Source organism: Fundulus heteroclitus, chromosome 3 (assembly GCF_011125445.2).
Source record: "Fundulus heteroclitus isolate FHET01 chromosome 3, MU-UCD_Fhet_4.1, whole genome shotgun sequence".
Lineage (NCBI taxonomy): Eukaryota > Metazoa > Chordata > Actinopteri > Cyprinodontiformes > Fundulidae > Fundulus > Fundulus heteroclitus.
This window is the reverse complement of record NC_046363.1, coordinates 14,088,303-14,108,804: the sequence shown is the minus strand read 5'-3', so window position 1 is coordinate 14,108,804 and position 20,502 is coordinate 14,088,303. Positions and strand designations below refer to the sequence as shown.

Sequence of the window (20,502 nt, the reverse complement as noted above, 5' to 3'; positions counted from 1 at the left end):
GACTAATTGCCTGCTATGCAAGGAAAAGCCAGTGTCAATGTGTGTGTGTGTGTGTGTGTCTGAACGGAGGAGAAAAATGGTGACAGAGGGGACAGACTGTGTGTGTGTGTGGGGGGGGGGGGGGGGGGGGGGGTTTAGGATGCGAGTATGCATGTCTCTGTGTGAGTCTTGGGTTTTCTTTGTACAGTCAGTGACCCAGAATATATACTTGACTGCATTCTAATCACTGGCACGCTCTACGGTGTAACTGAGAGGACCACACATGCACACACAGGGGACGAAGGTAGAGAGATGGGGAGTTTTCCTTTTTCTCCACTGGAGCAAAAAGTCCTTTGGTTGTGAATTACCAATCTTACTGCGACTTCTGTTATAAAAGCGAATATGATAACATCCTCTATTTGTTTTGTTTTTTGTTTAGTTTTTTTGTTTTTCCATATTCCAAAAGACAATTAGCACAATCTGCTGACACCAAATCGATGACAGGTTTTATGCCATTTTCATAAAATTTCTAAAACTCTTACATTTTCTTAACATGCACGTTAGACCAGAAAAAAAGGCTACAGAGATTCTGAGAACTAAATTTTGTTTTTAGTATTTTTCCACACTCTTTTATGTGCTTTTTTGTCACATTTTCTGAGTGTTCATTTGATCACTCTTTTGATGGCTATTTTGTGCATTGTCTTCCATTTCCTGTTTTTGGTGGTCTACTGTACCTCCTACTATAGGAAAGTAAAAGTTATTTTGATCCTCATAACCTTGATACTAACATTCAACTCGCAGACAAAAAATGTATCTCAGTCTACAGAAGCTGGATTATATAAACGGTGAATAGTCTATCCACACTCATGCAAAACCAAAATCACACAAAAAAAAATCCTATTAACCAGATTTTGTAATGTCAAGAACGGCTAGTACTTTGAAAGCTCAATGGACTGCATGAACCTTGTGACAAGAAACCGTTTTAGTGTTTGACAAAAATAAAATAAGAAAATTAACTATTTATCCAACTGTGTTATGTAGGTGTGCTGTTACATTAAGAAATGTGAAAATATATTTTAAGCATAAGGTGAATGCTTTTTAGCAGCAGTGAGACACTGTAATTTGTTTCAAATGCTGTTGAAACCAGCGCATAAAATGACAATCCTTTTTTTCCCCTCTCACTGTCAGACATTAAATCATGCTATACTCTTCCTGCTCTGGGTCTGTTAATGTTACCAAAATTATTTCTATTAGATAAATGCCACAATAGCGGGAGAGAGTGTTACTGTGTATTTGAACACTCTGGGAAAACCCAGATGTTTATGTCACGGTTTTGTAAGCTTCTGATATGTATGAACTCCCTTCTTCTCTGTGTAACATCAAAAAATAAATAAATAAAAATCAGCTAAGATATCTGAAAAAGTAATTTGGACTTTCACAACTCTCATCATTGGGTGTAATTTCTAGATGCCTGAATGCATGCAGTTTGTCTTTCCAGGCAATTATGCCAGTCAGCATGTAAATCTCCAGCCGCCATGACGTCTAGGAAAACAGCAGATTCTGTGCCCCTGATATAAACGGAATTAGATGTAAAATTGTGAACCAACATTACAAAAACAAGCAAAGGTCCTTGAGAAGATGTTGGCTAAGGCAGTTAAGAGAGTTTTATTAACCATAGTGTAACAAGTTTTGAAGCAACATGAGTTAAAAGGCCACACCAGCGATGAACAAGCCATTTCTCTAAAAGCAACAGGAGAAAAAGACAGATCACTCAGGGACAAAGACCTTTATGTCTGGAGACAAGTACTGTGGTCTGGAGAAAGTCAAATGAAAGTGTTTAGCCATAATGGCCATAGCAATATTTTCAGGAAAATTGAGAATATTTGCAACTTTTAGAATGCCATTCTAACCAAAGTATGGGGGCGGCAGCATCATGTTGTGGTAGTGCAGTACTACAGGCAGGACCGATGCGCTTCATCAAACAGATGCAATTAGGAACTTGTCAAGGATGCTCGAAACATCGGATCCAAATTATACATTTTAAAAGGCAATGATTCCATATTTTTAGGGTATGCAATAAGCTTTTGAATATAAAGAAAGTAAAAACTCTCTCCCTCATTACGCTGGCATTTAAATTGTTCATTTATCCTATTAATTGGTTTTTCAGCAGTTGTAGTTGCAATATAGCGTATCCATTTCTGTTGTCTCTGATCTCAAGGTCACAGTTTAAAAAAATCTTGGGTATGCAGTGTAACATTGCAGAAAAGTCAGTCACTTGGGAAATACTACTATAATTACACAATATCTCCACATATTGCATGACTACATCAGATGCCTCTTTTGTGAAGCTGTGTGGCTTTGTCAAAATATTTATTTCTTGCCTTTCACCTTTAGCTGTGCATTTGTGTGTGTTGGTGCCCTAACATTTTTCAATTCAGTGCCACATTGCATCCGATCACAACAAAAAGGGGTCTTTGGTCACATTACGTTAAAACCAAATGGAAGAAATCCAGCTGAATCCAAAAAGCGCTGTTGAGTTCAAATATATTCATACAAGAAGGAAAGTGTTTCTGTTACACTGTATTGTCATTGCACATTACTAAAATTCATATGAAGTTCTTAATATTTGAAGTTCATTTTGTCTTCATGAGAAACTGTCTAGGTGCTATCTCTACCAGTACTCATTAAAATATAAGATTTCACATCTCAAGTTTAATGTACTAAACTCACGTTAACAAATACGGGGCTTTTTTGTCCCAAAGCAAGCTACAAAATGTTTTTATTATGGATCTTTTTTTCCACCTCCACTTTCTGAGCAAGCATTCCTTGCACTGAGAATTTAAACTTGTTTCAGAATGAATGGACATATATAAAATAAAGCTGATGAACACAAGTCTCTCTGAAGGGCTGCATTGGCCATTATAAATAATGAATCCACATAATTTTTTTTTTACTTGCAAGAAAACAAACAAAGTTTCAAAGCTACATGACTCTGGGGATGGTGTGTTTTTTTTGTTGTTATTTTCAGACAGCATGTACCTGGCAAAACCGACTCCTCTGCTCAAACCGTTGGCATCCCTCAGTATCCGCGTGGAAATAACATGACCAAAGGGCTTCAGCATGTTTTCCAGCTCCTGCTCATCCATTGACACAGGCAGGTTGGATATGTAGAGGTTGGTGGGGTCCTGCTCCTGTTGCTGTGGAGGGGCAGTGGAAGAAGAGGAGAGAATGTTTGACATTTAATTTCACTAATAATAATAATAATAATAATATATATATATATATATATATATATATACACACACACACACATATTTTTATTTGATCCAGTCATATATAGGACAACTTAACAAAAATAACTGCTGGCGCATTGCAGTAAAAGTTGTGTTTTGAATAAAAACACAATTGTAAGTGACAATTCTATCTGAAAATAACATTTTATACTTCTGTAAAGAATATTGATTGTAGAGAAGAAGAGAGCTAGTCACGCAACGTCATGGCACTTTATGCAATTTGTTCCCCTATCAAACATATAAAGTTGTAAAAGGTAAAATAAAAAAATTTCCTGAACAAATATTTGAGTGAAAAAATGGCAGTGAATTAAACCCAAGAGTCAAACTCCCAAAACCCCTGAAGCAAGCAGGAGAATAAGTGCTATCAAAGTTAAAATAAAACTTTTTCCAATAAACAGAGTGGGTGGGGTGGGGGGTGGGTTCTTCTTATGTGTTACTCAGTAAGATAGGTATACTTTTAAGAATACTTTTATTGTTTATTTTCTACTTGACAAAACTCAATGCAAACAATCAAGGGTCCAACATATCCGTGTGTGGTGTTGTCAAATGAAGGGGTATGGTTGCATGAAAAAGTTGTATGGAAGGAGGAGCGGTTCTACATGTATCTTACTGCAGAGAAAGAAAAACAGTAAATGCATGTTCCAGAAATTAATTTATAATTTCATTAAAGCTAGCAAGACATGACGGTGTAAAAGACTGAATGAAGGATTGTCATTGTTGATTACAATGATAATATATAAAACATGAACTTAATAAATTATATAAAATAAATTCCAACATATTACAAATTACCATTGACATATAGGAATATAGGGTTGAAGATTATTTTAAAAACCTTTTACTCACTGTAACCTTTCCAAAAGAAAGACTTTGTACTTTATAAAAAGTCTACTTATTAAAATGTGAGGGTAGCTGTCTCGCACTTTTAGACCCTTGCCACCGGGAGTACTTAGATCCTCCACCAGACAGCCCAAGACAAGTGTGGAATTCAAGAGGTTTTAGTGGAAACTAAAGGTATGGGATGACCAAAACTACAGGTGTTGAAAATGGCAAAGAGAGGGAAATGACCAGCACCCTACGGTAGGTTTACTTTAGATGTATATTTTGACTCAAAGTCATTGGGAAAACATGTCAGTGTGCCTACATGTGTCCTGCTGGGTTAACACTTTCTGTTTCTGTGACATAAAAGCCACCCTCTGGGCTCTCTTAAGACCTAAATATTTCTTTTATCCACAGCAGGATTGGTTGATGTTTGAAGAGAGAAAGCTCAAAGCCCAGAAGACTGCGACTAGAGCCAAGAAGAGACTCAGAGCAGGCAGAACAGCCCGAATGGAAGATTCTGAAACACTTCACCTTTTATTTTGAATTCTTAATATCTACGTGCGAGTTGCATGGCAGGCAGACAAGGATTTTCATTTGTCAGTTTCCAACCTAATGACTGGGGGGGGGGGGGGGTTGTCTTCACACATGGAGCAACTGGCTTTGAATATTATCTGCAGCATTTGTGTGCACGCTTGTGTGCGCCCACATTAAGACAAGCAGGGGACACATGAAAGAAGTAACATCAAAGCAGTTTAGTGGAACAGCTGTGGAAACTGTCACTGGTCTTAGAATCATCTTCAAGAAAGAGTTACGTCACTGAAATCATTCTTGGTTCATCTTGCATGATTAAAGCGAAGCAGGTTTCAACCTTTTCCAACTCAGACCTTATTAAAATGTTTCGGGTACAGAGTCACAAGGTCAAATGTCAGCCAGGGGGAGACCGGATCACAGTGTGTGGGATCTATTTACTCATTCTTGTACCAGAGGATCTGTACTCATGGCTCCAGTAAAAGGAATGGTTGAAAGAGTATCAAGATTTCTGCTCTATGAAATATCACCTCCAATAGATTTGATTTCTTTCTTTAGGAAATAGATCTAAAAATGACCATAGCTAACCATGGTTTTATTTATGTACATATCACAGGGTGGTGGATTCTGTCCTCTATTACTACGTCGAATAAATCAAATGGTGTAACATTAACAGAAGAGATGTGTATATAATAAAAAAAAGCACATTTTAATGTAACTTTTAATTCCCGTTAGTGGCAGATCCATGTTTACCTATGCTCGCTTGTCCATGTAGGATTGCAGGGTAGACCCTGGACAAGTCGCCAGTCCATCACATGGCAACACGGAAGCACAAAAGACAGATAGCCATGCACGCACACACTTGAGGGCAGTTTAGAGAGACCGTTTTTGGACTGTGAGAGGAAGCTGTAGTGCCTGGAAAGAACCCATGTATACATAGGAGAACATGCAAGCTCTGTGCAGACAGACCCCAAGCCATAATTCCAACCCAGACCATTATTGCTGTAAGGCAACAGTGCTAACAACTGCTCTCCTGTGCATAGGCAAATCCCTTTTAGCACATTACTTGTGCCAAGACCTGTTTCTAACAGAGTCCATGTTATACTTTGTTAAAACAACTGGTCCCCATTACTGTCATATCAAGTGGTTGAAACATACACGTGAATTGGAAGGTGGTGCAAGACACAAATAAAAATGATTAACTACAAGACAAAAGAATAGGAAACACCTAGAGCAGAAATGAAAGGCAGCATAAATTGACATGAGAAAACTACCTGAGAAATTGTTATTTAAAAAAGGAGTGTATATAACAGGTGACTAGTGAGTGAACACAGGTAAACTGGTTCAGAATGTGAAGCTGGTTGTGAATTGGGAAAACTACAATAAACACAGGTGAGGTCACCTAGACACCGGGGTGAGAATTACAAAGAAATAAATCCTTAACTCACGGCAATGGCTCTGGATTATTTGGTCCTAATTTGGACCTCCATTTTGTACCTTTCTCCCCTTCTCCTTATGTGTAACTTAATACAATTATATTGTTAACTAAAATATGTTATATTACGTAATTGCTATTGATTTTTGTTTCTGATCTCTTTATTGGGGAATATCGCTCTTTTAAAATCTGGCAGATTACTCTAAGTGACCTCCTTCTGGTAAATATTCCCTGGAGTCACACACCCACATTACCTTACAGTAGACAATAAGAAGGATATAGAAAATGACTTTACAGTTTTAGTCATCAAAGTGGGCAAACAAAATATCCATATGAACCAAGTTGTAGGCGCCTAGTCAGTATAAAATGTAGACGTGACTGTTCGGTAAATGACTTTTTAAAGGTTCAAATTGTCCCAGTTTTAGTTTACTAGCACAGCTGTTTAAATTTGTTACTTAGTTTTATTAGTGCATTCGACTCATACTAAAAAGATGACATTCCCAGGTCAAATAAAATAATTAAAAAAAGACAATCTAACCAGGCTTCCCCTAAATTTAGAATACTGATATGAAAGCTGGAGGACCCCAACCAAGCCAGACTAAAATTGAAATCGACAGGTGACATTTTAGCTAATCAGCAAACTGAAATTGTTTTCCCAAATGCAACCAATTTCTGTTCAACTTTATTGTTTAAATTCCTAGATTCACATTCAGGCTTCCAAGGCAAATCAAACCAAACATGAAAGATTAATACAACAAAGTTAACTTGTATGCAGGTGTGATATTAGAAGAACGTGGATAGCAATTACAAGAAAAAGTGTATTCTGGTTTATTTCACCATTATTGTAGCATATGAGACAGAACCCGGAAGAAGCATCCACCTGTGAATCAACTTTTCTTGACTTTGGTTAAAGTTGCTGTTTGTACAAAGTTATCTCATGGTTATCACTTGCTCTGCAGGTTGAAAATGAGTCACCTTTCTGGCTTTGTTTCTTTGCCACTCTGTCTCTCTCTTTGCAACATCTGCCATGCTCTGGAAACAGCTTCACACCAACTGTGGCTCTCCTTTATTGTGTTTGTCCTGCCAGCCAGCCAGTCAGCTAGTGTTTTCAGCCCCATTAAACCTCAATGCTGCATCATTATAGAAGGCCTGTACCTCTTATCCTGCCACTTCCTAGGTACCCTGCCACTCAGCAACACCTGCTGATTATATAGAGGGTAAGGTGAGGGCAAAGCAGTGGTTAAATACCGACTGAAAATGCCAACTATGTTTGCATGCCAGCATGCATGGATGCAAGGCGAGACAGTAGTTGATGATCCTCTTAGCCTTTCTGCTTGCGTCCTAAATAGAAACCCTTGAAATCAGAAATCTCAGCCCCTCACAGCACTGGCAAGAATGAGCAGGTACAGCAATGAGAACAGAGATGCTTGGAAAACAAATGCCAGAGCACTTTCATAGTGAAGGAGTTGATGATTATGGAAATCAGATACCATTCATTACAGTATGTGTTGGCTTCTTACTTCTACTTTGAGCCATTCATATATTCTTGCACATTTTCTTGACTTTGGCCTCCCTTGGCTCACTTTTTCCCTCTACCCTGTGTTCCTCCCATCTTGTATTCGTTCATACTAATTTCCCTTTTCTTCTTACTTGCTATTCAAACCTACACTCGCTAAGATTAAAACCTAATCTCCCTTAATGGTAGCCTTGCTGACTAAAACACTATCTGAATGCTTCGTTAATATTTAAAGAAGAGAAATTTTTCCCTCCTCACACTTTTCATTTTCTTCCTAACCTCTGCGTCCCCTCATTCTTTCTCTTCCCGCACGCCTGCACACCACACTCGTCTTTATTTTCCTTCATTTACATCTCTCTCTCAGCAGCCTTCTTCTCTATCTCCATTTCTTATTCTTGTTTCTCATCCTCAAGCCAAGTCCTAAGCTTTCATAAAGATTGTCAGGGTGTCTAAACGCTCCCTAACGGCTTAATCAATACTTAATGAACATTTCATAAATACTTTATGAATGCTAAACCCCCCAAAACCGGGGGTTTCATTAACCATAGAGATATACACTTTATCCCCATCTTCATGATGACTACAGGCTTGGTTTGGTGAAATCAACATTAGATACTGAAATACCTCATTAATTTATATTGACCCAGTTCAGCTCATGTCATAACTACTGATCCCCATGTTGTCATATCCACAGGGCCCTTTGCAGGTGTGTGTGTGTGTGTGTGTGTGTGTGTGTGTGTGTGTGTGTGTGTGCCTAACCTCCTCTGATTGCAGGGTGTGATCAACAGGTTCTTCTTCAGAGCTGAAGTTCATCAAGTCTAATCAGTGGGATCATAAAAAGGAGTGGATTCCCTGAGATAGATGCCAGATTGTTCTCACTGAATTTGTGGTTATAAGGCCTCCACTACTTTGTTGCTAGTACATTCCATAGTTTTCCAAGCGTACCCCTTTACTTTAAGGAACAAACTGATTCCAGTCCATGGTATGTTTCTGGTTTCCAGTCCTCTGCCACCTCGTTCTCAGAGTATGTTGGAGAACTCATCTTAAGATTCAACTTCCCAACCTCAACCTCTGTGGGTACCATTGCATCATTCCCCAGAAACTCCATCACACAACAGCAAGAGAACAAATTTAACAAATTACAACTTCCCCCAATAACAACTTACCTCTTCTCCTCCTCATGTTCCTGGAGTCTCCCCTTGAACCCTCCATAAACATTCATTAATTCACTTGTGTCAATAAACCATTAAATCTTTTCTAGTCAGAAAAGACCAGAAATGTCAGTCCAGTGAAACCAATTCCATGTTTTAGGCATGAGTTGTGTCCAACAGCGCAAGTCTGTAGCTCCGGCCCTGGACACGTTAACTAAACACATTTAACAAGTTACTTCAGACTTCTGGATTCTCACACTACCTCCTTCCCTCTGCTATCTCCACCATTCTTTCAGGTTCCGCCCTTGCTCACTCTTTCATTTCACTGTTTTCCTGAGACCCAAATACTTTTTGTGGGAAATTGACATTGTCAAGATTTCCTGCTGCAGAGTGCTCTAGTCTTTGGGTGGTTTATCACTCAAGTGATGACTGAAGTGAAATGTCTAATATCATTAGTCTCCTCTTGGATAAAGCTCTCAAGTGAGTGCAGGTGATGATTAATCCAAACACTATTTATCTTTTCAGTTATTATGAATTTTGTGAGTTAAACAGAGCCCCTAGTTGTGGCTACTAACCAGAGGCTCTGTTTAAGAGACTTTGGGCATTAAAGCAGGGAAATTGCCATGCTTTGATAGAGGTTGTTGTAGGACCAAGAGACCAAAGCAGGAAGTCGTTATGGGTAAGTTTAATATAAAATCCAAAAACTTACAAACACTGAAGAAAACAAAGGAGCCAGAGCAAAACAAAAAGGTAGACCTGAGGGTGTGCACGAAGAACAGGCCAGGTAACAGGAAACAACAGTAGAAACCAGCGGGGAATGGAAAAATGAGAGGAGCTTAAATACTGGGAGGATAGGAGCTGGAACAAAGGCAGGGGTAGATTGACTAATTGGTCGCAGGTGTGGAGAAGGAGCTGGGAGAGAAACGGAGGAGAGAGAGCTAGTGGCAACAGGGGGCGAGAGAGAGCAACAGAGGAACAAGAAAACCAGTCTGAATGTAACTGAGGAAAAAAAGATACCGGGAATCAAACTACAAACCAAAACCAAGAACTGTGACAACCATGACAGAAATAAATTAGAGGCACGGTTTGATATATTTTTGCATTTTAGCTGCAGAATTAGAGTGGAAAGCTCTTAAATGAGCTTTTCTTAAATCTGAATGATAATTACAAAGATGAGTTATCCCTGTAGGGACCAACTCTAGTCCTTTCACGACTCAATCAACTATTCCATTCCTATTGACAATAACCTGTTTCCAGAAGAGACGTTGGAGAATGGTCACTGGACATTGCTTATATTGTGGAAATTCTGGTCTTTTTAATGCCTCTTTTCCCATTCACCCAAAAGGGAGTTTTTCCTGTAACTGGTGGGTTGCCAGTTCGATCCCCTCTGACCACCTCAGTTATTGTGGCTGTCCCCCGCAAGACAATTCACCCGCATTGCCTGCTGCTGGTTGTCAGAGGGCCCGGTGGTGCCGATATATGGCAGCCTTGCTTATGTCAGTCTGCCCAGGGCAGCTGTGGCTACTAACATAGCTCGCCGCTGTTAGGTTGTGAATGGGTGATTGACTGACTGTAATGTTAAGCGTTTTGGGGGCAAATCCCAACTCACCTCAGGTTTCCAGTCACAAACCAATGGGCAATGCAAACTCGAGAACGCCCTTTATTGTGTGTGCTCCTCTAACCCAGCCACCTAGAGCCAACATCTTACCTTTGTGGAGTTTGCACACAATCACGCATCCTAGCAGCTTTCGCTCTTTCACTTTTTCAAAGGCTTTCAGCCATCTCTCCTTCCATTCCACCATCCCATTGCTCCATAATTAACATCAACACCACCGCAGAATATGGAATCAAACCAAATTTGCCCTCCTGAGAACATCCTCTCAAAATAAAATAATCACAGATGGGAATAACAGCCCAGCTCCCAAGTAGCCTCGGTTCAAAAAGTCTGTTTTCTCCTAAGGTTTCCAATGAAAATATTACAACTGAAAGTTCTACCCCAGTTCTTTTGTCATTGACTCCATCTTCAATTTGTCCACCGTCCAATTCAAACTCCAATCTCACCTTCGAGTTTACTATATATTCCACATCTCACAAATTTAGGCAGTCCTCTACAGTCGCTCATGCCCTCCAGCCAACCCTCACAAAATTCCTGGGTCAGCGATGACCATCCTGCGTACACCATTTGTTGCATCGCTGATGTCCAGTGCCATGGCCCCTTGCATCAATACCTTATAGAATGGGAAACAAATGGTCCTGAGGGCCACTGTTGGATTTCCCTGTACCTTCATGGAAGAGGGTGGGGGTGGGTGCTGTTATAGACGCTTGTTTCAACCACAGGCTTTTTTTCTGCTGAAATGGGTGCTGGTTTGTTTTCCTGATTTTTTGTAGCTGGTTTGGTGTCATCTGTCATTCAGATGTCTTTGCTTTTAGACCAAACAATTGCTAGGTGGGATTGTTTGATGAATGGTCAGATATTTTACCTAAAACTGTAGATATTCCGAATTGTGTTCACCTAATAGAACATTTTTTTTTCGTTTTGTTTTTGGGTTCACATATAAGTAAAGAGTGTCACTAAGCGAGGGTCCAGGACTGTGAACCATGCAGGCCATGTGTCACTATTGCTTTGTGATATAAGTTAAATTGACGTTCAAAAATCAGCTTAGCTTAACATCACTAACACATACATACATATATATATATATATATATATATATATATATATATATATATATATATATATATATATATATATATATATATATATATATAGTATCAGAGATGTAGAAATGCTATGCTATGCTGGGACAATTTGTCATATTTAAACATGAAAGTGAAAACAGTGACCAAAATCACTGCATTTCTTATTTGAGCTCTGAAACTAACAAAACAGCCGAGAACTTGTGATTTTATGTTTTTGGAAGAAGCACAAAATAAGTCAAAGAAAGCCAGCCTTTCAGCCACATGTAAAGAAAATGGACGTCCTCATATAGGTCACCTACAGGTATAAATATTAATAGAAATGTTGCTGCAGTGTTATGTGTTTCAGAATACATATTATTCTGAATAGTTAGTATTCCGCTGTTAAACAAGTGTGGAACTAAGCTAAAGAGAGGAAGATTGATCCGCATCTATAAAATAACAAGGCCTAAAATGTTGAAAATCAGTGACATTTCAAGTGTGATATTTACTGTTTGACAATTCTTTTTCTAGACACAGAAACGCTCAATAGTTATGCCTGCAGATAACAGAAAGTGCAACTCAAGCCGTATCAAGTAAAGCTAAATTTGGAAAATACATTTTTTTTTTGTTATTTTCCAATCACACTCTCTAGTTGTTGTGAATTACCACATATATTCCATAAAATGTGCAGCTCACTGACTAAATAGAAGGTAATGTTGAAATAGTGGATTTAATTTTTCAACCTCCAGCTTCTAATGCTTGATGCTCAAACTCTGCAAGTCTTTAGCATACAGTGTTTAACAGGTGACTGCAAACAAAGAGATATGATGGTATATAGCCACATTATCCACATTTCTTTTACTCTTTCTCTGTTCTCTATTGCTTTTAGCTCAGCAGTATCAACATGACTTTGTCCCTTCTCATCTTTTTTTCTATTTTCCCCTCACACTGTCTTCACTGTGTATTAAAAAGGCAGTAATTCATCACAGAGTCCGAGCAGAAATCGGTCCTTGCTGCAGAGCAGTCTGTGGGCTGTTTGTCTTCCAGCTGTCCAAAGTAGGAATCAATCACCCCATCCTGAGATGCTGAAACCATCCAAGGGGGTCAGATGCAGATAGAGAGGAAAGAGAGAGACATATGACCGGAGAAAAATGAAGAAAGGGTGGAGGACGACATGCAGACAAAGCAACCCAGCATGGGTGAATTAAACATTCCCTTCACTGCATACAAATCAGAAGGCCAAGAAAGTTATGCAATCCCATCTCCCTTGGTTGTGATTTAAAATAAAAAATTGACTTTTGTGTTGTTTAGTGTCATGTTGATTGATGCTTAGATTAAATGAGAACCAGGCCTGATTGTAATGATGTGTTCTGTTGTTATTGCAGTTGTTTAGTGTTCAAAGTGACCACACAAACAAGCCTAGCAGAAATTATGTAGTTTCATGTTGGACGGTGGTTACTCCATCCTCTCTATAAAGAGTATATCAAACTGAAACAAATGTTCAGAATAATGGAATGAGCTCTTAGTTTAATAATCTTCACAAATATGGCAATGACCAGTAAGGTTATGAACCAAATGGGCTTTATGAGTTATTAAATATTAGAATAAGACTCATCTAAAACTTCAACTTGTATGCTAGACCCAACCCAATTATTTAAGAAAGTGTTCTGTTTGATTTGATATGTCTAATCTTAGTAAATGGATATGCACCACAGGCTGTACAGATAGCTGTAATTACACCTTTACATATGAAACCTTCTCTTGATCAGAATGACTTGATAAACTACAGATGTATATCTAATCTTCCTTTCTCATCTAAAATTCTTGATAAACTAGTTGCTAATCAAGTATACAAACATTTACACAGCAAAGTGATCCCGAGGTTCCCAAACCTCAATTATGTCCATGAACACCACAAACAGGATTGGTGACAAGGAGCAGCCCTGGAGGAGTCCGACGTGCACTGGGAAAAGGCCTGACTTTGTACTGAGAATTTGGACACAGCTATTCATTTGGCAATACAAGGACTGCACGGTCCTAAAAAGCCCTCCAGCTACCCTATACTCAGCATAAAATACATCAGCGGAAGCACGGTTATAAGCCTTCTCCAGATCCACAAAATACATGAAGTGGCAAACTCCCATGATCTCCTCAGAAATTCCACAAGTGTAAAGATCGGGTCCACTGTTTCACGGTCAGGACAAGGTTCAACAATCAGTCCGAGCCACCTTTCCAAAACAGTGGTGCAGGAGCTAGTGGTTTGCCTTGGGATGTCGGTTTGAACCCCCACTCTGACCATCTCAGTTGTTGTGTCTTTGGGCAAGACATTTAAACTCTCTTGCCCGCCGTTGGTGGTCAGAGGGTCTGGTAGCGTCAATTATCTGGTAGCTTCACTTGAGTCAGTCGGCTTCAGGGCAGCTGTGGCTACAATATAGCTCACCACCAACAGCTTGTGATTGTGTTAGTGAATGGATGAATGACCGAATGTACTTGATAACTGGCAGGTCAGTTCCACTGGGGTGTTGTTCTGGTCCTCCATGCAACATTGAAGAGGTGTGTCAACCATGAAAGCACTAAAATGTCCAGTGCTTTCTGAAACTCATAGCAACAAATTCTGCACTGTAAGATGATGCTGTCAGCATCACCTGCTTATGCAGAGTCTGTTAACTCATTGGGAAAAACGATAAGATTTTTTGTTTCCAACAAGCCAGTTGCCAATCAGCGGTGGTAAAGCAGCATAAAATGATCTGATTCTGGTCATCTGTGAAATTTTCTGGGGGTCACTGGAAAAAGGATACCTGCTAAGTGCTCTAAAATTGCTGGATACAGCTATTGCTGGATACAGCTATTCCTATAGAAGTATCTAGAGTTATCTTACAGGAATGCAGGACCAAAGCCAAACCCCCAAACATTTCTGTTGGCAAGAATCCACTGAAATACTCAAGTCTCAAGTTTTCTGAGAAACCAGGAAAGACACGCTCCCCCGCTAAAGCTTCTTATCTGTTAACTATCCTTTTGAAACCCATCACACACATTTTTGCTTCCAAACATAATCTCATTTTGACAACTAATCATAAGACTAATGCAATACTTGTATACACCCCCTGCTAAGCATGATCTGAAACATTCGCCTTACCTCTCACTTTGAACATTTAACTATTAAGTTACAACTAAGAAAATGCATGGCAAAGTGATGCCAAAAAGACATAAAACCTATGCATCAACATTCCACACACAAACAACCCCCCATAATAGACCTAAGGACTTAAAACTGCATCTCTCTCTCTCTCTCTCTCTCTCTCTCTTTCTCTCTCTCTCTCTCTCTCTCTCTCCTGAATGCTGTAATCAAGGCTAATGGGACTCAGCTGCTGGCCAGTCTAATCACCTGGAATGCAGACGGATGATCTCTGAGACAGAGACCCACACAGACATGCAGGCTTATTTTAATGCAGATCATGACTGCTACATATCTTAGTGCACAGCCGTTCCAAGATAGATTTAGAGTTGCTGTGCTGCAGATATTGTAGCACGGCAGCTTCAACATACATACATACATACATACATACATACATACATACATACATACATACATACATACATACATACATACATGCATACATACATACATACATGCATACATACATACATACATACATACATATATATATATATATATATATATATATATATATATATATATATATATATATATATATATATATATATATATATATATATATATATATATAAGAGGCAAATTCATCACCTGACATTTTATTTACAATGGCAGGTGTAAATAAACTGTCACACATTCATGGAAAATTGAGTGAAAGGAAGAAAAAGTGGTTGGAAAAGGTGCAAAAGGGACAACCCCAGACTTGATAGTACTGCCAAGCAAAGTCAATTCAAGAACTAAGAAGGATCAGACTGAGGCTGGAGTCAGCTCATCAAGAATCCTACACATCACAACAAATGTTGCTTTCCTCGAGTCAAGGTATTTCTGATCCAGAAACAAATTCAGAAGCCTATTGCCTAGGCTATGGAGAGATGCTTTATGCTCCAGCAGCTCTTGGCACCTGCCCACACTGTCAAAGTGAAAGGCACCAAACGCTGGTTCAATGACAATGGCGTTACTGTGCTTGATTAGCCAGCAAACTAGCATTGCCTGAACCCCATAGAGCATCCATGTATTGTCAAGAAGAAGATGTGAAACATTGGACCCAACAATGCAGATGACCTAAAGGTCAGTATCAAAGCAACCATTACACCTCAGCGGATCCACAGGCTGATTGCCTCCATGCCACGCCTCATTGACGCAATAATTCATGCAAAAGGAGTCCCAACTGAGCATTGACTGCCTATTAATGAACACACTTGTCAGAAGCCTGACATGTCTGTTTCACATATCCTTTGTTATTGACCTTTGTAATATTCAAATGTTCTGAGACACTAAGTTTTTTTTATTAGCTATAATCTAAACTGTAATGTTAGTAAACAGAAATAATTTAGGTAATCCTAAACCTAACCCTAACCAATAAAACCCTAACCCTACAACAAGACATTTTATGTCAGGGAGGGAGAGAATTATGTGTTTTTACACAATGACAAAATCTATGTAAATATGTAGTTTCAGCTGTATAGAGGTCAGCTGAAACCTGATATACACAAAGGAATTTTATTATGAACTTGGTATTAAAAAGGCATAAGTATTTTTGTTTGTCTTAAGTTTTGAGTCAGCATATGCTGCTTTTTTGTGGTGCCATGTGCTGAAACATTAAACAGAATGGGTGGGCACCACCCATTCTGTTTAGGGTCGATTAGTAAAAAAATCTAAAAAAAAAAATGCAACTTTTGTACCTTTTCTTTCAGTTACAGGAAGATAGTAAACCAAATGTATTTAGACAGATAGAGTTACATATAGAGATTGAACCTTTGAATATACATATAGGGCAGAAGAAATGCTGAAAAGAACATAAATAATTAAATGGCAATACAGACTGGTGTATGAGCAGTTTATAAATACTGTCAACTATGCACAAATGTGGAGGATTAAGAAGAATAAGAAAAAAATTGGGAATTTAAATGTTCAGAGAAAGAGATTTCGGAGCAAATCTTTCATGTGTCTGATAAATGTGTCTCGGTGTCATTCAAGGCCTCCTCAGTCTGATGTCACAGTGTCTGCCTGGGTAGACAGACTGCTTCAGGGCTAGCCTCATTCCAAATGATTTATGGGGCCCAGGCACAAGAAAGGGAGCTGTATCTGATTCTGGTGCTGCAGGTACACACCCCGTTAACCCTTTCGGAAGAGAGTACTTTGTGGGGTTGTATGCATTATTTCTGAAAAAAAAAAAAAAACTGTTACATGGTAGTTGGCATGGATTTATCACTGATGGCAGCTATGCAGAGACAAGCTTATAAACATGAATTAAAAAAAGCAAACACTCCCTTTATGAGATGTGTCATAATGTCTGAGGCTGATGAAATTGAGAGCAGTGGAAATGATGGGGATGAAACGAGAGGATTATATAGAGATGAGAAGGATTAGTTTGTTAATGATACAACTATAATGCATGCATTGATAGGTGAGTTAAACCCCATATGTAACAGTAAGGCCTTGTGCTGGGAGATTTTTGCAGCAAGATAATCTTGATTAAAAAAGATATTGGTTTAACTGTATTTACAAAAACATTTCAAACAAGCATGCATAACATTAGGTGCTTCACTTGAACATGGAAGACTTTTTCCTACAGCTGCTAAAATAGTCTAGCTTATTTATTATCAAGGTTATAAAATGTTATCTATAAATTAGTGATATGTTGATGGTGATGCATAAGAAAAATGCAGATAAAAAAAATATATATGTTTTTAAATATTGTGCCTTTTTGCAATTCTGCCATAGATATTGCCAGACTCATGTTGTTGCACCTGCCTTAGGTTGGGTTTTGCAATCCAATCTCAATTAAAAGTAGTTACCTGTTAATTGCAGTTTTAAATCAGAATCTTAACCACTTTTCTACTCGCAGTCTATGAGACAAAAACAACATTTTAGTTAATTCTGTGAAAAACACCAAAAACTAAAACAACATTTTATGACCCACGAAGAGCTTTCAGATGAAAACTTTGCATACAGTAGTCCGTCAACAGAAAGATTTTTCAGGTCTTCTGGATCTTATCTTATTCCTCAAGCACACACTACACATTATGCCATCTTAGAAAGGTACAAGAATAGAGAAAAAAAAAAGAATGCTAAAAATTGCAGCCAAATGCTAATGTGGACTGCTGTTGATCGTGATGATAACTAGCCAGTTTGTCAAAGGCATGCTCAGATTGTACTTCTAAGGTCAGGTTGATATTTTCCACGGTGTTTCTCTCAGAAACCTAATTCAAAAAAAGAATTGAACAGATTGAAAGTGAGTTAAATTCAGCTCCTAAACTGATTCACAGACTGCTTTTTCAATCCCTTCCCTCTCCTCCCCTTTCACTAAATTGTCTGTCTGGCTGTCTGTGTCAGAAGATTTCATTACACAAATGCAATAAACCAAGAGGCTTGCTCCATCGCTGGATTATCAGAGAGGTAAAGCTTTCTCGGATAGAAAAGAGAAAATTAATAAAAGGGGTTCTTAGAGAAACATATAGAAAAAAAGGCTATTCTTGTGCCATTTCTTTTCTCTTCTAATGGTAATTTTTTTATTAATAAATCTTTAGAGAAATGGAAACCTGGGAACAGATTAAAGATAACCACAGTTCACAAAAGATAAATAAAGTTCTCAAACAGCAACAGAGAAGTTCGTTTAGGGTGTTTGGACTGAAAAATTAAGTCTTAAGAGCAACGCACATGTCATAAAATTATTATTTCCTAAGAAACAACGCAAACCATCAGCGTCTGATGCTCTAAAAAAATCCTTTTGGAACCTGTTTAGGTGAAAAAGATTTCCATAGAGCACAGTTTACGGCAACCTCATTTCTTTCTGTTCTTTCATACGTAATTTATTTATTTATTTCATGCCAAGCTGCACCACCTGCTGCCATAAAGGGATAACCGGTTTTACCCAAAATCCACAGATCTGTTAATTTCAAATGTATGTTGAAGATGCAATTTAATGTGTTGCCCTTTAGTCTGATGGAAGAATCAAATCCAACCAGCAGGAAGAAATAGGTCTTAAACTAGACAGATTATTGTGTTGTTCATTGAGTAACTTCTGATGCAATATTTTTGCAGATTGCAACAATTTTTCTGTTCAGATTTTTATGGAGGGTATGGTAACAATGGTGGAAGTCCATATATTTTATTGATTTTTTTTTGTCCCACACTAGCACAAAACAGTACATAAAGTGGAAGAAAAATTATATAGTTTTCTCAGTTTCAGAATAAATAAATTCATAAAAGTGCTGCCTGAATATGTATGCAGCTCCTGAATCAACAGTTTGTAGAGCTATCTTCTAAAACTGCAACTAACCTTCCGGGCCATGTCTGTACCAGCTTTACCAATCTACAGACTGCAATTCTAGAAAATTCTTCTTTTCGAAGTAGCTCCAGCTCCGTCAGATTGGACAGAGATCATCTGTGAACATTGGTTTTCAACTCTTGCCAAAAACTCTTTTAGATTTAGGTCTAGGTCATTATAAAATATGGATATGCTTTCATTTAAACCATTTACTTTGCAACTCTGGCTCTATTAAGTGTTGTGTCTAGCTGGATGGTGACCCTCCACCACAGTCTCTCATGTTTTACAGCCACTGTCAGGTCTTTTTGCAGGATTTTCCCATATTTGGCTCCATCCATATTTCCATGAACTCTGACCACCTTCACTGTTCATTATGAAGAAAGCATTCCCACAGCTTGATCCTGCTACCACGATTCCCATGGTTGTCACGGTGTATGTTTCCCATCACACACAGTGCAGTGAATGCAGCAAAAAAAAGTTTTGGTCACATCAGATCAGAGCACCTGCTTCCATTTATTTGCATTGTTTTCTACTTGGCTTGCAGCAAGGATGCACATACCATACCTGATAGGCTAACAATGAAAATCAGGTATGGTTTTTGGTCTTCATGATGCAATGCAAATCTCAATGCAAAATCTTACAGTGGCCCTGGTCTCAAAAATATCGAGATGCTGTTGCTTTTAAGTTATGGTTTAGTTTTAGTAAATAAACTATTAAACTTATAAAACGTATAAAGCTTTTAACTTGTACTGTGGAGAGAGAGTGACTGAGGGTAGCAAAACAAGAGAGAAAGATAAGGGGAAAACAAGTATATGTCAGGATATGTCTGTTTTCTTCTTCAGCGCCAACACATTTAAGTTCAACCAGGATAGGAGGGGAAGCATGACTGAAAATGCCATTCCAGGCCGCCCAGATTTTCTTCAAAGGGTAGAGTTCAAGAGTCTGGCTATTGAACTTAAAGATAAAAAAAATAAACCGTTGTCTCCTCTTTGTCAGATGAGATTGTTTCCATGGATGAATGGAGAGAGGGAGGGATATTCTATACTGGTTGTACATTGCAATTGAAATTTCTAAATTAAATATTGACAAACATTTGCTGATACACATGTTTTCACTCTCTGCTGTTTGGGATGGAGAGCAGCCTTTAAACTCTTCGAACAAACAGTTAATCAAGCAGTCCTTTCATGCTCAAGTGTGTGAGTTCAAACTGTAACCTCTGGTTTAACATCCCACTTATTTCTACAGCTTCAGTAGGTTGTTGTGCAATACAAAGTGGTTTGTAAAGTTCTTTGCTTGAATACGGGCTCTTTGAAAATGTCCTTGTGGGTGTGTATTGTTGTGGTGAACAGATGAGAGGGACCAGATTTCTTGACAATCTTTAGATGTCGACACAAGGCCACAGTGGGGCCAATTTGACCGTGTTTTGGACAAAGACTATTTGCTTTGAGAAACAGAAACCTTTTTTTGAGTCAGCGAATACTAAAGAGCAGTCACACCTACACATTATCTGGAGCAAAGGCACACACACACACAGATGGAAGTAAAACTGTCTCACATAAAGGAAGTGCACAAGCCTATTTCCTTCCTGTTGATGGATGCAGCAGCCACAGTTTAAATAGTCTCACTGGAAGACCACCGAGGAAACAGCAGTCTA

The 20,502-nt window shown here is 38.6% G+C and overlaps 1 protein-coding gene across 3 annotated transcripts in view; it reads right to left on the bottom strand.

Moving 5' to 3' along the window:
* The window catches only part of LOC105927712 (RNA-binding motif, single-stranded-interacting protein 3), a 173,597-nt gene that overhangs the window by 46,042 nt on the left and 107,053 nt on the right, over nucleotides 1-20,502 (bottom strand). For all 3 annotated transcript variants that reach the window (XM_036130553.1, XM_036130544.1, XM_036130537.1), the window contains exon 5: nucleotides 3,019-3,176. In XM_036130553.1, coding sequence (XP_035986446.1) covers nucleotides 3,019-3,176 — 158 coding nt within the window. The remainder of the gene's footprint in view (nucleotides 1-3,018; nucleotides 3,177-20,502) is intronic.